This window comes from Maylandia zebra, linkage group LG15 (assembly GCF_041146795.1).
Source record: "Maylandia zebra isolate NMK-2024a linkage group LG15, Mzebra_GT3a, whole genome shotgun sequence".
NCBI classification, from domain to species: domain Eukaryota; kingdom Metazoa; phylum Chordata; class Actinopteri; order Cichliformes; family Cichlidae; genus Maylandia; species Maylandia zebra.
Genome location: NC_135181.1, coordinates 11,975,216 through 11,991,457, shown reverse-complemented (window position 1 = coordinate 11,991,457; position 16,242 = coordinate 11,975,216). Strand labels below are relative to the sequence as shown.

Sequence of the window (16,242 nt, the reverse complement as noted above, 5' to 3'; positions counted from 1 at the left end):
AGAAAAGAAAAACAGTGTAACATCTAAAGTGAATAAAATAATTTTCTTATTTCTGGTGACGCACTTAAATTACATCACTAACAAAATAGCAAACATGTCCAACGCCTGATTAGCTCCATGTCTCTTTTTTCTGTGTTTATAATGGTTACAATAATAAATGGGCGGTGTCATTATACACGCATGGGGTCAGAGGTCAAGTTTTCTGAAAATCTCGTGAATGTGATAACTCGAGGAGGAAGTCACGTAGGTTTTTCAAACTGATACTATAAGGGTATATACAAAAAAATCGCAGTGGCCTTAAGTTCAACATGGCCTAAAGGTTAGAGGTCATCTCACATGTAAAACATCCCCAGTTCCAGGGGATCCCCAAGCCTCACGGGGCATAAAGTAATGTACTCCTAGAGTCAATCCCAGGATAAAAGGGAAGGTTTTATCAGGAGGACCATGTGCCATAAAATCTGAGCCAAATCAAACATGTGGATGAATCTGCTCTGGGAAATAAGGGAGCTGCTTGTGTCTTAAAATTACTGCAAAAGCCACAGTTTCAAGGTGTGTACTAGTTATGATCAACTTAAAATGTAAGTGTTCTTCAGTATGAGGAGCTAAAGGCTTCCAGTGTCTAAAGTAGTCTATTGCTTATCCCCAGCTGCAGAAGGCTCCATAATGTAGTGGTTATCTGCTCTGGTTATTGGCAAACAAAAGGTCACTGGTTTGATTCCAGTTAGAGACAAATCTATGGAAGCCCATTTCCGCCACTAAAAAAAGTATCCGTATTTTTCTCGAAATTTCAACTTATTAACTTTGAGAAAAGTAACTCGACATTTTGAGTTAGCTCTGCCAATCAGTAATCTACGTGAATGATGTCATTTTCTTGCTACCTGGGAGGATATAGCGCAATGCACACTCAAAACCGTACTGCAACAAATTGGCGCTTTGGAGAGTACGTTTGCTCATAGTAACGGCATGTGATTCAGCTAATAACAAAAAGATGTGATCATTTGTGAAGCCACGCTGAAAATACTCAGCAATTTGTGCATTCATGACTGGCTGGTAGCTTAGCTGTAGCATTTGTAGCAGAGCGCTTCAGCTTCCGGGTAACAAGGAAATGATGTCATTCACGTGGATTACTGATTGGCAGCTCTAACTCGAAATTTTAAGTTACTTTTCTCAAAATTTCAAGTTAATAAGTCGAAATTTCGAGAAAATAACTAAAAATTTCGATTCAGCGCTGCTAACTGTTATGGAAACTTTTGTTTGTTTGTTTTTTAGTAGCGGAAATGGGCTTCCATACATATCGCATTTAGGGTTACAGCAGGAAGGTGTATATTTTTGCTTAAAAATGCAGAGCTCCCTGCTGTTGGAACCCGTAGAAAGTATCTTTATTTGTCAGCAACTGCAGAACACATCAAGAAATAATCTCATTTTCAAGAAACAAAAAACTTTTCTTTCTCTTCTTTCGGTGGATTTTACTTCTAGCTGCATCACATTCACATACACGTACACTGCAGATTTGTAGGGAAAAATATACAGTTTTCAGTATTATGAGAAGAAGCAGACACTAACTGCATTTTAATAGAATTTGTTTCAGTTCATTTGAATCATTTCTTGATGTAAATGCTTAATGATATGCAGGGTAAACAGCTTATTGGATAATTAGGTGGAAAAAAGAGGCGGAAACACAAAAGACGCCAGTAAAAGAAAAACAAACTAAAAAACAGAAAAAAAATATTATATAATGTTTCAATGCAGTTTTTTCCCCCAAGTGCTGATGGGTAAAGAGGAACAAAAGACCCCTGGTTTTTCACATCCTCAAACACCCACGCCTGTTTTTATGGATCTGGCAGTGTATCTGAGAGATGTGTGAGCAATTAGAACAGACCAATTAGAAGTGAGACACTTCCTGTTTACCTCAACAAGAGCAGGAAAAAAAACTTTCTAAATTTGATTTCCCTTTTAGAAAAAAAAAACCATGGGAGGTTCATTATTTGTTGTAGTTTAATTGTGCTTGCACCTATATTATAATAAAGTAATATAAAATACTTATCAGTCACTTCATTAGGTATACTCCTTAACACAAATATCTAATCAACCAAACACACTGAAGCTATTTAGTGCATTTAGCCCCCAGTGGCTGTGACAAACAAAAACTACCAAAATATTAACGTGGAAGTAAAAAAATGGCTGTTTTTGAATATTTTAATTCATTGTCATTGTTGTAATTCTGCAGATTCCTCAGTTGTAAAAATGTGATAAACCGTAGGATAACCTGTGTCTATCACCTGTAGCCTCATCCTCATTATTCTGCTCAACCTCCAAAGCTGTGGTACGAACAGGTGTTTACAAAAAAAGGTCACTAAGAAGGCTTTTATTTGACTCATATGCACAAAAACGTGGTATAAAATCATGCCTTGCATAATTTTAATGGTGTGCATCACCTTTATGATAAAACTCACTGATGTTTTATGGCTCTATAGAATTTTATTTTAAATCAAAATTTGCTCAAAATGGTTCTTTAGATAGTAGATTGCTAACCCTTCATATGACATATAAGGCACATGTCATATATAAGCTGTATGATTGTTGCATTGTTTATATTAATCACTGATTCTGTTTAGGGTTACATGAGCGTATCTCAGCTGTAATTAGGAAAGAGTTGGGGTACACCCTGTATAGGTTGCCAGTCCATCACAGTCTATTTACATCTGAATTTAACCAACAAGTATGTCTGAAGTAAAACCAACATCCAACTGGTGGACATCCCCAGGTAGTGGGGACTAGAAACTGTTCCTGAGGGTTGTTAACTCACTAAAATCTCAATCATTACATGTTACAGGTGTTTAAAAGGGCGTCATCACCGGGGCGGGGAGGTGAAACGTCTGTTTGTGCTGAAACTTTTTCTGCCTCGATGAAGCTTCTAAATTTGAAATGTTTGTGTGCCTTTGTTTTCTTCCTTAATATAAAGTTGATAAAACTGCTGAATGAAGCAGGTAGCTGTAACTGCAGAGTGGAAAGTAAATCAATGTTCATTCACTCACATTATCCTGTGATGGCAGTAACAGTCTTTAGCACGTTTCTTTCTTTCTTTCTTTTTACCTGAGCCTATTTTCATTCAACCTCTATCATCAGTGTCCTTTTAAAATCAGGCCAAAGGGAGGACTGAGAACACAATTGACTGATTCATCTGGCTTTGTGTCACACTGGCAGGCCCCCCATGTAACTCTCTCTTTCTCAAACTTTTTTCTCCCTGTGCTCCATGCTCGCCCCCTCTTCTCATTGTCCACCCAAAATGCATTTCTTCACCCCCCCTCCCCTGGTGCACAGAGGGGCTTCCTCACTTGTCTCCATGCCGGCCCATCCTCAATGGATCTTCTGTCTGACCCCCTTCCGCCTCCCTCTCATCTCTCCCTCCAAACAGGATAATCAGAGCCAGAGCAGCGTCTGATCAGCCGCAGCTCATTACACAGGAACGTACGAGCTTTAATCAGCGCACATTACATTACATAACATGACGTTGGATCATTGGAGTCACCTGCCGCTGCCTCTGCGAGGGGAGGAGGATCTGACTCCCATCCTAGGCCTCGTGTCTAGGTGGGTATTTGCAGTGCGCTTGCTCTGTTTAATCTCAAAGTCTCTGTGCATGCGACTTAAAACAATAAGAATTTACTTTTGCAACTCTGACACTGCATTGAGAGACACCTCCCATCCAACTCCAATTTAACTGGGCTGCAAAAAAGGAAACTAAAGAGAACACATGCACTGTGATACATTCTGACTGCAGGATCCCTGCATCCCTTTGCACTCCAAGCCCAGTAACGTCCTAAAGCTGAAGCAGCAACCCTACAAACACCGAAATCTTCCAGTGTGCTCAAAGAACTGAGATCCCGCAGTGCAACATTAATTTCACGAGTCCAAAGGCCTCTAAAATCCATACCCATAAATCATCATAAGACTGAAACCTTCTCCTTATGAACAATGTCCGTACTGTTTCCATGATATACACTCATAACAAGGAAACACTGTCTTCTGCAGACACCACTGTCAGGCTGTACATTAACCTAAAATGAAGGTCACAGTGCCATAATTAACTTTCCATGTAAGCAGGAGCTCTGAATGGAAGGTGCCCGTGAAAAGTGCCTAACAAATACTTGTGAATGTTCAGCTCGGGAATACATGATAAAGATTTAATCTGTAAAAGATATCATTTCACTCCAAGAGGAGTAAAATAAACCTACATCAGACTGTAACAGCCACCACTAAACGGAGGAGGCCTACAGTGCCACTGATCATCACCTTACAGTCAGTATGGTTTAGTAGCTTGTAGAATCATTTTCTGTATGACTTTATCAGGATCTCACACTGTAGTGGAGGAATTTTGGTTCACACTTCTTTACAACATTACTTCAGTTCATTGAGGTTTGTTGGCAGCTCTCTTGAGGTCCCACCACAGCATTTCAATCAGTTTGCAGTCTTTACTTTGTCTGGGCGATTGCAATGTCATGAGTCTTTTCTTTTGGAGTCATTCTTTTGTGCTTGGCATCATTTTCCTTTTGCACGGCTAAACGTTTTGTTGTCAGACAGACGGCTTCACATTTGGACTCTGGGACACGTTGGTACATGGTCAGCTCAGTGAGTGCGAGGTGTCCAGGTACTGTCTCTTCAAAACAAGCCTAAAATATTGGCCCAGCCTTACGGGGTTTATTTTGCAGTTTCTCTGAGTATTGCACAGTCTGAATTTGAGATGGATCTGCTTGGACATCCGCTCCTGAGAAGCTAATGTCATTATGTTAACACACAACTGATTAGTCCAGACCAGCAAATTTCCAGAAATCCTGCTTTTTTGCAGGTGCTCACACATGTATTCGATAATCAGCACCTGGATTTTACTTATCCTCTTAATTTCTACAGAGGCAGTAAGGATGCACTTAGTTTTTCACAGTGCCTCACACCTCAAAAACCCAAAGGTGTCACATCATGGTCACATGTTACCTCAGCCACTATCAGGGTGCTTACAATCACACAGTTAAGTTAAATGGCAGCACGCTCGATAGCTCGATAGCTTTTCAGATCAGAGCTGCAGAATAGCGATTAGGAATAATCCTCACAGTACCATCACATTAAACTTCAGCTATGCTAATATTTCATAACTTATATTTCTTTTCATACTTTTGCAAACATTATTACTTTTTTCCATGAGTATTTTGCAGGGGTCTTTCTCTGTAGAAATCCTTCCCTGCAAAGATCTGATGCTCATGACCATCCCGACCCAGGTGATGACCCCTGGAAACTTTTCCAGGCATTGCCGAATCACTCTAATCAATATTAAATAATCAGAGAGCTAAGAAGACCTTTGCTTTAAACAATTTGCTTCTATGTATTAATCATAAATGTATGCACTGACCATCAGGTAGCAAGTATTCCCAAATTTTGCAAGGTTTTATATCTTTATTCTTAAAAATTCAGGCTTAATATTTTAGGAGTTTTTCACAAGAGGAGGTTACATGTTGTGCTCCGAACAGAATCCAGTGCAGCAGATTCTATATCTATAGACTACATTCTAGCTATATTATGTATAAAAGCATTATAGAGAGACAAGAAGAAGGAGTTGTAGTACTGTGAAATCTAAATTCTTTGATTCTTCATTTTAACTATTTTTTTCATTTGTGTTGGCCAAACTTGTTTATTTTCTTATTTTGAGCCTCTAAGTTCACAGAGTATGTCATGTAAACAGCAGCAAAGCCAGCAGAGCTGGGTTAAAGAAAAACATTTTTGCATTAAAAAGAAAAAAGTCTCGGAAACACCTACTTAAATTACAAGCGTAATGTGATCGTTTTGATACCACTGGTGAGGTCGAGGAGACAGAGAGGTATGAGCAAGGCGGGCCGTGGCGCTGGTGGAGAGGGAGACATTTCTAACATTCCTCTGTGGAGTCAGGAGGATATTTATTGACTGCGTATCAAGCACGAAGGCTCCAACCGCTACAACCAACAAAGCACACACACGCTTCCCGCTCTCGCCCTAAAATACAACATATTATACAAATGTACGTGAAAATAGACCCTTAAAGATTACATGCTTTGTCTAACTCTGATGTTTGTTCTGAATAAATGGATTTAAAATATCTGTTTTCATCTTAGATAGACGTGTATCACTTACAGAGAAAACAGCAGTTTTCCAGCGACTCCTTTCTTTTGGTTCAAGTATAAAATACTTGGGAGCCACAGACAAGGTCATGGTTCTCCTCTGTGCTGGACGACACACAGGTTTAAAAGGAAAACAGCAAGAAAACGTCTGAAGTCCTGACTAGAGGTCAAATACCTGTCAGTTTAACTGACGTGGAAGTATTTGTTTAGTCTTTAAAATCTCACTTTCATACAAAACACAGCCAAAGCTCTAGCTTCTGGCTTCTTTTAATTAGATTATGTGTGCCCGTTGTTGAGATTTTTATTTGCTGGACAAACAAGTGATTCATTTAAAAAAAAAAAAAAAAAAAACTTTAGAAAGGTTTTAGTTTGAGGAGTTTTTTTAAAGACATTATTAAAAAAGTAACAGATCAGGGAATGAAGAAAACAACAGAAACCAGAAAACATGTCAAAGGTTTAAACTGAGAAAATGAACTATTTTGAGAAAAAACGGGTTAATTTGGCAACAGGTGAGCAAAATGAATGGACATAACAAAAGAGCATCTTGTAGAGGCTGAGCTTCTCAGAGTTGAAGATTGGCAGAGGTTCAACAATTGTGAAGACTTTGATCATCTCATCATCTATGGTATATAATATCACAGAAAGATGGCTTCAGTTCATTTAGGCTGTTCTGTGCTCAGACAAATCGAAATGTGAAATTCTTTTAGGAAAACGTGAACACAGCAACATCTTCTACACATTAAAGAGCGTGTCATCAGCACTCAAAAGCTTAAATCTCTGATGATATGGGGGTGTGGTAGTGCCTATAGAATGGGCAGCTTGCACATCTGGAAAGGCACCATCAGTACTGAAAGGCATACAAAGGATTTAAAGCAACATATGCTCCCACCCAGGTAGGGATGGGTATTGATAAGATTTTCACGATTCTGATCCCCACTCCTCTCTGGAGGGGAGATGGAGGGGAAACAGGAGGACAAAGGAGGGGGGAACAACTAAGCTGTAGTGCCTCTTCACCTCACTGTGCAATACCTTTTGTGCAATACTTTTGTAAACAGTCAACAGTGCAATAGACCTCAATACTTGAAATGTGCAATTCACTTGTATTTTTATTTTTTATTCCTATTTATTCTATTTATCCCCTTCGTATATTTTATTTATATTGTCTCTGTATTTATGTGTGTGTGTGTGTGTGTGTGTGTGTGTGTGTGTGTGTGTGTGTGTGTGTGTGTGTGTGTGTGTGTGTGTGTGTGTGTGTGTGTGTGTGTGTGTGTATATATAATATTCTGTAACTCTGTAACTTCTGTCGGTGCTGTGCTTTTTTGGAAATCGAATTTCCCAGAGGAACCCACCCGAGGGATTAATAAAGTTCTATCTTATCTTATCTTATCTTATTTTCGATTCTGTTTAACAATTCGATTCTTTATCGATTCTCTTATCGATTCTTATTTTTAAAAAAGGAGAACACTAAGGTCGAATAGCTTAGAACTTTATTTTATATCTTCTCTTTGAACAAGATAGAAATTTAGGAGTAACATGGCCTTACAAACCCAACAGTGAGATCTTAAGAGATCCAGCCTACGGCTCTTCAATGGGGTGTCACCGGGTCCCCAGGAAAAAAAATGTAAATGTAAAATAATAACATAAATATTCTTCTGTAGCAATAACAAAGTATAACATAAATTATTCTGTAACAATTACACAAGAATATCCAGTAATGTCCCTGCCTACAATTAAACACATTCACTTACCGAAAATCGGAGCATCTGCTGTGCAAGCCTTTGACCACAAACTTAGTCACTGCTCGGTGACATTCGTCTATCATGGCCTGAAAGGAGACGCTACCGGTAGACTGCAGCGAGAACTGCCAGCATCTGAGCCAGACTCTGTCTGTCTCTCTCATCATGGTCACCTAAATGCACAGTAATGGCAGGTTTTGTAATAAGGCAGATCGCGCTAACATAATACCTGCCGCATTAACGGGAGAGGACGTGCAAACGTTACCGCTGCTGCTGGGTTGAGATTCACGAATCCGGAGCGGAATTAAAAACATGACATTCATTTAAGGTCATCGCGTGTTTTGTGAGCTTTTGCATATTCGTAGTGTTTCCTCCCTTAAATGAAATATCTACTTTGTAAGTATTGCAAGTTGTCATCCGTTCTCGTAAAGTATAATCAAACTTTTGAGCGTTTGAGCCGCTTAGGCGCCATGTTTCCTGCCAGGTAAATGACGCTCCGTAACGTGTTGACGTCATTCGGGGCGACTGGAATTGATAAGGGAATCGTTTGCAAAAATGGCAAACAATTCCAAGGAATTGAAACAGTGGGAACCGATTCTCAACATGAACCGGTTTTCGATACCCATCCTACACCCAGGTCTCCCCAACAAACTCTTGGCAAAAGAACGAATGAAGAAATTGAATGAACTGATACTTTTCTCAAAATGTTTCCTTTTCTCATTTTAGACATGTGATGGGTTTTCTTTTCAGTGGAAGTGGCGTTGAAAAGAATCAGCAGCAACATCTTCTCTGCGAATGGTGACTCTTACTCGAGAACACGCAAACCTTGTTTTCAGTGTTGTTTCCATGCAGGTGGTATTTTCCCTTTTACTGAACCACACATACTAAACAAACCACTAGAGAAGAAAACATCCATTTACCCATGACTAGAGGCTCATGCTTGCGACAGCGTGCAAAGTCAGATCGCTCCAGCTGAGAGGAAAAGTTAGTAAATTTCACTTTTTTTCGAGGGGGTAAAAAGTCTTCTTAAAGATCCGTGACTCTGCTCCAATTAGAAATAAAGGTCTGTCCTACAAATTCTCATATTTTTCCACAAATAACTAATATTTGATACTAGCTGGTAATTACTGATGTAGAAACAGCAAAACAGCATGACTGGAAATTTACTGTCAGTGGCAGAGACGTAGACTGGGAATCACAAACTGTTCCAACCTGTCACGGTTGAAATCACAGAGAATAAAAGATGTACCTAAAACACCCCGGGGACGTTTGAAATATTGCATATGACAAAGTCCCCACAGTTACTTGGAAATAAAAGTGAAAACACTGCAATCCATGATGACGCCTGAGATAAGAGCTCGAGGCTTGAGGCTAAAATGTCCAACCGCCACACAGACGTTCTTTGGAAATAAACAAGAAGCAACGACCGTGATTCAAATCTGGATTAGATTCTTAATGTACCCCCGCCCCTTTCCCCCCCATCACCACCACCCCCACCAACACCTCCCACCCAAAGTATCATGTGACCTTTCTGCTGACCTTAAAGAGACTGAGATGAGCCACGAAATGTAACCTGTTGCCCTCTAATCTATAAAACACTCAATAAATCCGATGGGTTATGTGAGGCGTGAACAGAGCAGAAGGTGAAGACATAAATAGTTCTTAGTAGGCACTTTCCAAATATGCATTCACACAATACTGAGCAACTGACACATTGGTAAGAGTGCAGTGTTTGCAGGATACCTCAGGTGGTGGCAGCTGGACCCCAGCATGGTCCAGGGCTAAAGCAGTGAAAACAGCATATTAGCTTTTTGGAATAGGGATATTTTATATAATTTTAATTTCAAATGTGGAAAAAAACAAAACAAAAGTTTAAAAAAATAAAGAAATAAAAATACATTCATTATCTTTAAATTCTCTGCTGTCTGCGCAGGCAGCGTCTTGCACTTTCAGAGGGACTCGGGAAGTGTCATCTGACTTAAATGTGACACTAGAGTTAGAAAACTGCCCGGCATATGGGAAATGTAAAGCACTTTAATGCTGTTTACTCCTAACAGCTGAGTCACGAGATCAAAGTGCTTGATTTGATTGGATTTGATTTGAAGGGAAAGGTTTAAATAATTAGCTGATCAGTGGGCCTGTTTATTTTCCCGCATCAATCATTTCTCAAGCACAAATGCCAAACCTTCTCTGATTTCCTCTGAGAGGATTTGGTGCTAGATAAAAACTGAATGTTTTCATCTTTGTGTCTAAGACTGTTAAAGTGGTGGCACCTTGGGCTTTGAGACATTATAACAGGCATTTTAACTATTTCCTGTCTTGCAAAGATAAAATAAAAACAGGTGCTTCTTCAGTGCTCTAACATCAACATTGACATTGAACTAACAACATCACCAAAAACCTCTTGAACTGTAATGCATGTAGTTTTAAAATTATGGAATGAAAATCTGAGTATCTATCAGATTTCTGTTTATTAACACATTTCATTTTCTTAGTTTTAATTGTTTGGGGGTTTGTTTGTTTGTTTGTTTGTTTGTTTTTTACGTTTTTCTGCCATCTTTAAAAAGATGTGGGAATTACAAAGAACATTGGGATTAATAGTTTATGATGAAGTATAAAAATAACTTTTGACAATTTTTGCTGTAAAGGAACATTAATTATGCAATCATCGGTCCCTGTGAGAATCACATCCGTCATTTCTCCCGGTAAAAGCTGGCCGAAAACAGTCAAATCAATCAGTTCCTATTCTATAAAGAAAAATATGCTCGTTATCCGGGACTAAACGATGGCCTGTGTGGCTGTAAACCTGGACCAAGCTGAGCTGCTGCTGGCGTTTTATTACTGCGGGACTGCAGACTCGAGCCATTACTCAGCAAAAACAGCGTCAGGCGCACATGGAGCTGGTGCGCTGCAGCACATTACTCATGCACACAGCGAAGCACATGATTTGAGGCTGGGGAGGCGGGATGGGGGGCGACAGGTATGTTTGCAAACATGTAGGTAAACTCACAATAAATGCACAAAACGACAGCTTTTACAGCTGGAAGCAGACGCAGATACAGCCCCCCGCAACCGGGTCTGTCTCTGCTCACCGTGCAGGGCTGGGGGTGGGGGGGTCTTGTTTACTGTGACAGAGCTAAAAAGGCGCAAGTGTCGGCTGTACCTTGCCGTCCAGGACGCTGTCTCCCTCCTGGTGCGCCTTCACTTCTGCGCTGAGATCCCCGGCGGAGGCTGAAGCTGAGGCTGAGGCATCCTCCTGGCTCTTCCCGTCCTGCTGCGCTGAGTTCTGTGCTCCCATGGCCAACTCTTTTCGTCTTTGGCTACTTACGGTCTAAAAAAGCCTCCGCAATAAACGCAGCCAGAGCAGAACTACTGTGTTTAGGGAGCAAATATCCAAAGCGTCCGATGTACGATGCAGCTCCGCCGCGGGGTGGCCTGGATCTGGAGTGATGAAGCGTCGGGACTGGCAAACTCTTTCAGGACGCCCACACCTCCTGCATCTCCCGTCAGTATCACATGGGGGGCTCCGGTGTGCAGCGGCACGCCTTGCAGGAGCAGAGCCGGTGCTGATGGAGGATAAACAAACGAGGGAAGAGGAGGGCAAGTAATTAAAAGGATAAAGGGCCTTTTATTCACACGCCGCATTAATCCGTTAGTTTTTTTTTTTTCTTTTTTTTTAAATGATTAATTTAAATGATTAAATTAATCCGTTAGTTTTGTTCTGTTCCTGTAAATTAAATTTGAGCAATTTTAAAAACACAGCAATGACACGAGGGCAGAAATCCGACAAGTTTGAGCAGAAGTGGCAAACATCATAAGTGCAGACTTATAATTCAAGTGGTTTAACAACAAAAATGCATTCATTTTTTTTTAGGAATTAAAGACATTTTTATGCATAGAGCCCGATTTTCAGAGGTGCAGCTAAGACCTCTTCCCTTGTTGTCATGACAAATTTAATCAAAGATGCGGTTCATTCAGAATTTTGAACTTCCATTTAGTATCTTTTCACTGGAATATCTAACATGAGAAAAGAAGATAACAAAAGGTGGTTAAGAGGTGCAAACCACTGGTTACACTCTAGAACACGATTTGACTTTGCCAGATAGATAGATAGATAGATAGATAGATAGATAGATAGATAGATAGATAGATAGATAGATAGATAGATAGATAGATAGATAGATAGATAGATAGATAGATAGATAGATAGATAGATAGATAGATAGATAGATAGATAGATAGATAGATAGATAGATAGATAGATAGATAGATAGATAGATAGATAGATAGATAGATAGATAGATAGATAGATAGATATAAATGTGCTTTAAAGCAACATACACTGATCTTTATTCTTGCACCAGAATGATAGGAAGAGACAAGTATAGAGAGGGAAAGAGGACAGCTTGTGATCGGTCATACATGGTGAAGGAAAGTAAATGTATGGCTGCAGAGGAACTGGCTCACTAGTGTTTTTTTGATGACAGAAATAGCAGGATGAACTGTGAAGTGTACAGAGTTACACTCTCTGCTCAGATTCAGACAAATGCTACAAAATTAGTCATACAGCATTTTACAGTCCAAATGGATAATGACCCAAAGCTCACTGCAAAAGCAACCTGAGACTTTCTCACAAAGAAATGAGAAATGGCCACGTCAGTCACTTGATCTTAACCCAAACAGAGTATGCTTTTCAGATATTTAATGCAAAACTGAATGCAGAAGAACCCACAAACAAGTGACGATGAGTGGCAGGGTGATTTGTGTCAGAGTGACGGCAGCAAAATAGTAGTTAGACATGCTGGGCAGAGCTGAAGATGCAGGATGGACAGAATTACAAGTCCATGAGAGAGACAGCTCAGGTTGATCAGTTTGGAGACAAAGTTAGAGAAGAGGATGACAGGGGTAGGGTAAGACTTCTCCTCCTGTTTAAAAAGGTTCTCCTGGCTTTACTTTGACATCCACCTTATCTTGGATCATGCATTTTAATCCCCCTCCCCATGAGGAAGTGCTTTGGCAACAGTGGGAAGGAAAAACTCCCTTTTAACAGGAAGAAAACTCATTTTGTGTTGCAGAGAGAACAATCTTTCTTGTGCTTCGTGTAAAAACACTAACACAACCTTCATAACACTTGCAACACAACAAACAGTTTCTCTGTTATTCCAGCTGAATTCGCTCCATGATGTAATCTCTCTGTCTGACATCTCTTTAGATCCTAATTTTTAATCTTGTTTACATTTTGCTGTGATTCATTGTTCTGATGAAGTCTGTGTACAGTTGCTCTGGTTTACAGAACTGGTTTGTAGGTAATTGTAATTGTAGGTTGAGCCAATGTGTCATTTTGTTTGGAATTTTTGAACACACAAATTACAGTCCAAGCATTTAAAGCCAAGTTCACACACGCCTAAACTTAGGGTCCCGACAGCTAAACCAAAACACAAACCCAAGCATGTAGTGCAACAACACAAATTAAGACTTTACACAGAGAAACACTCAGAGATAACAGGATATAACCAGTCAAACAGTAAAACACACAGGACACATTATACAACTATGAAACAATAACAGCAACATGAACTGATAGGGACTGGAGATCATCTGCTACTTACTGGTAATATAAGGGGGACTCATTTAAAGCAACATACACTGATCTTTATGACCACTCACGCTGCTTTATAAATCTTTCATTTTTTCTCCAGTAAAAATAGCTTTGTGTCATGGAGACTTCCATCTTTGAATTTTTAAAACCCTTTTGGCTTTGTAACCTGGCTTTGACTAGGATTTATTTGAGACTTCCAGAAAGATTTGATTTAAATGTATGTCTAGAAGATAAGGCAAAATGTCTGAATCTAATAAACAATGGTAACATCATTGTTCTGATGCAGCCAAAGTGATGTTTAATGTCCCTTAGCAAGGTGCACCTCGATCAGTCCAGTTTTGGTAGCCATCATCAAGCTCCTGGCATAATTCTGCTTGGATATTTGCCCACTCTTCCTGGCATAATTGGTAGAGTTCATTGATTTGATTACTTAAAAGCAGGGACCACGCCAGGAAATCATAGCCAACAAGTTTGCAGTAGGGTTTAGGTCGGGACTTTGGGAAGATTAATCGGAAACTGGTTAGGATGATCAGAAACAATCATGCACTCAAAAAAATGAATTTGTGTGGCTGATACATGTACAAGATTCAAACTTGTAATTTGAACTAAACAATTTCATGTTTCTATGGTGAAAGTAATTAAATCATGTAGCATCTGCACGAAATTCAGCAACTTAATTTGTTCTTGTTGAGATGACATGATACAATCTAGTAAAGAGTGGTTAGTTACCTGGACTCACAAAATTCACAAGATCACATTAGATGTCAAATTGCAGGAAAAATCGCTGGAGTTTTAAGAGGCAGACAGCTACACACACACACCACGTGTATGGTATCGCTATTTATTGTGGTTTAACCTGTCAAGGACAAAAAACGTACAGAAAATTCTGCATCAAGCCTTGTAATCATAGCTTTCTTACTTTTGTTAAGCCTGGTGGTGTGATGGCTAGTGCTGTTGCCTCACAGCAAGAAGGGACTGGGTTCAAATCCACAATCTGGCTGGTTTGCAGTGTGTAATTAGAGTTAGGTTAACTGGTGATTCTAAATTACCCATGAATGTAAGTGCAAATGGTTGTTTGTCTCTATGAAATCATCAACCCCCATATTGGTTCATTAAGCAAGACTCCAGCCTTGATTAACAAAGTAGTTGTTCAAACAACAAGATTTCATTGTGTTTTCCTAAAGTTTTTCACTTGTGTAGAATGAATTAAAACAAATTTCACTTTACATACTTCAACAAATTACTTCAAGTCAATGTAAGTATACTACGTTGATCCAACGTAATCTGGTTACATTAAACCACCAAATGCCAAATGTGTTGGTTTGACATGGTCAAAAATAGGTAATTGTACTTGGTTAAATCGCGTGGAAAAAGGTGCCATGATTAAATTGTGTTCATCCAACAACAGATTTTTTTGAGTGTGGAACCACTAAGGCTCAAGCTTGCCATGAAACTCTGTCCACAGTGAAGCCAGTCTACGTTGCCATTTACTGTCCACATAGACAAGCCAAAGAAAAGTTTCGGGGAGAAAAGATAGAGCTAGTGGGCCACAGTGAAAAGATGAATGTGGAGATTTCAAGAAGAGTAACTGAACACAGTATTACAATAACACTCAGATGTAAAGCAGAGCTGACAATCTTGTAAAATCTCGAACAAACTCATGAACACCAACTGAGACAGCAAGACAGAGGGTATGTCCACACAATAAATGAGCAGTAATGTAATGCTGGTGTCACATGAAAGAGGAAAAAGGAAGCATGTTCTCATTACACTGAAAGCATTACTAGATATGTCATGCTCAGAGCTCTATGAAACAGTAACGTAAGGGTACGTTAAAGGCACAAAGCAGATACTTGCCACTTTATAGTTTTCTGCAGACCGGATGGCTCTAGAATACGATAGCATATAGACCCAGGACTGCGGAGCAGCTAGAATCTAAACTAATTGGATAACTTTCAATGGAGGACCCAGTTAATGTAGCACTTTTTTAGTATAAAAGTACTGAAACAACTGAGAGTGAATTGGATGTTTGGGGACCAGGATCATTCAGCTTCAACTATTTGGACCAATTTTCCAGAAACTCTTGGAATTCCTCTCACATGAAACATTCAACAGGACACTGTCCTTGGTACTGAAATTGGAAAATCTATTAAATCTGTCCAGAAGTGCTAAAAGATGAGAGCCTAAACAATTTCTCAGATGGAGTCAAAAACTCAATGTAAACAACTCTAACCGAACAAAACAGGGATCTGTCAGCGCATTACAGTGCAATGCCAAAGTGTACAACTTATCAACACATCTTTAAATCTGTCATCAGATCAAAACAAGAGGGTTCAGTCTCTGTCTCTCTCTCTCTCTCACACACACATACACACACTAAATCTGCTGTTGGGGAGCTATTGTATAAGATTCCCAGTGCCAGATACTGCCGGGTGAACACGCAGAATATCACGGAGACTTTGAAAGTGTGGAATGCCAGCTATGACACATGTGCACACATGCACACTTGGCTTCATGCTGAAAACCCAAACACCTCATAATGACAGATGTTGCACCCTGGGGTGCTGCTGGGGGGTGAGGGGGATCATCTGTTTTCAGACACCGTTCCAAAACGCATGCGAAGAAATGAAAAAAAGCACAGAAAATCTTAAAGGTTTCATCTGTGAAAGGAGGCACGATTGTATCGCGGCATCTCAAAAAGAATCGCGAGACAACAGCAAGAAAAGAGCTCATGTCTGATGCTTGACGTAAAAACAGAAATACACAG

General features: G+C 39.7%; 1 protein-coding gene across 1 annotated transcript in view; it reads right to left on the bottom strand.

Annotated features, from left to right (window-relative positions):
• Positions 1 to 11,345, bottom strand: part of akap12b (A kinase (PRKA) anchor protein 12b) — a 53,595-nt gene extending 42,250 nt beyond the window's left edge. The window contains exon 1 of the mRNA XM_004541722.5: positions 11,040 to 11,345. Coding sequence (XP_004541779.3) covers positions 11,040 to 11,174 — 135 coding nt within the window. The 5' untranslated portion in view covers positions 11,175 to 11,345. The remainder of the gene's footprint in view (positions 1 to 11,039) is intronic.
• Between the last annotated feature and the right edge of the window lie 4,897 nt (positions 11,346 to 16,242).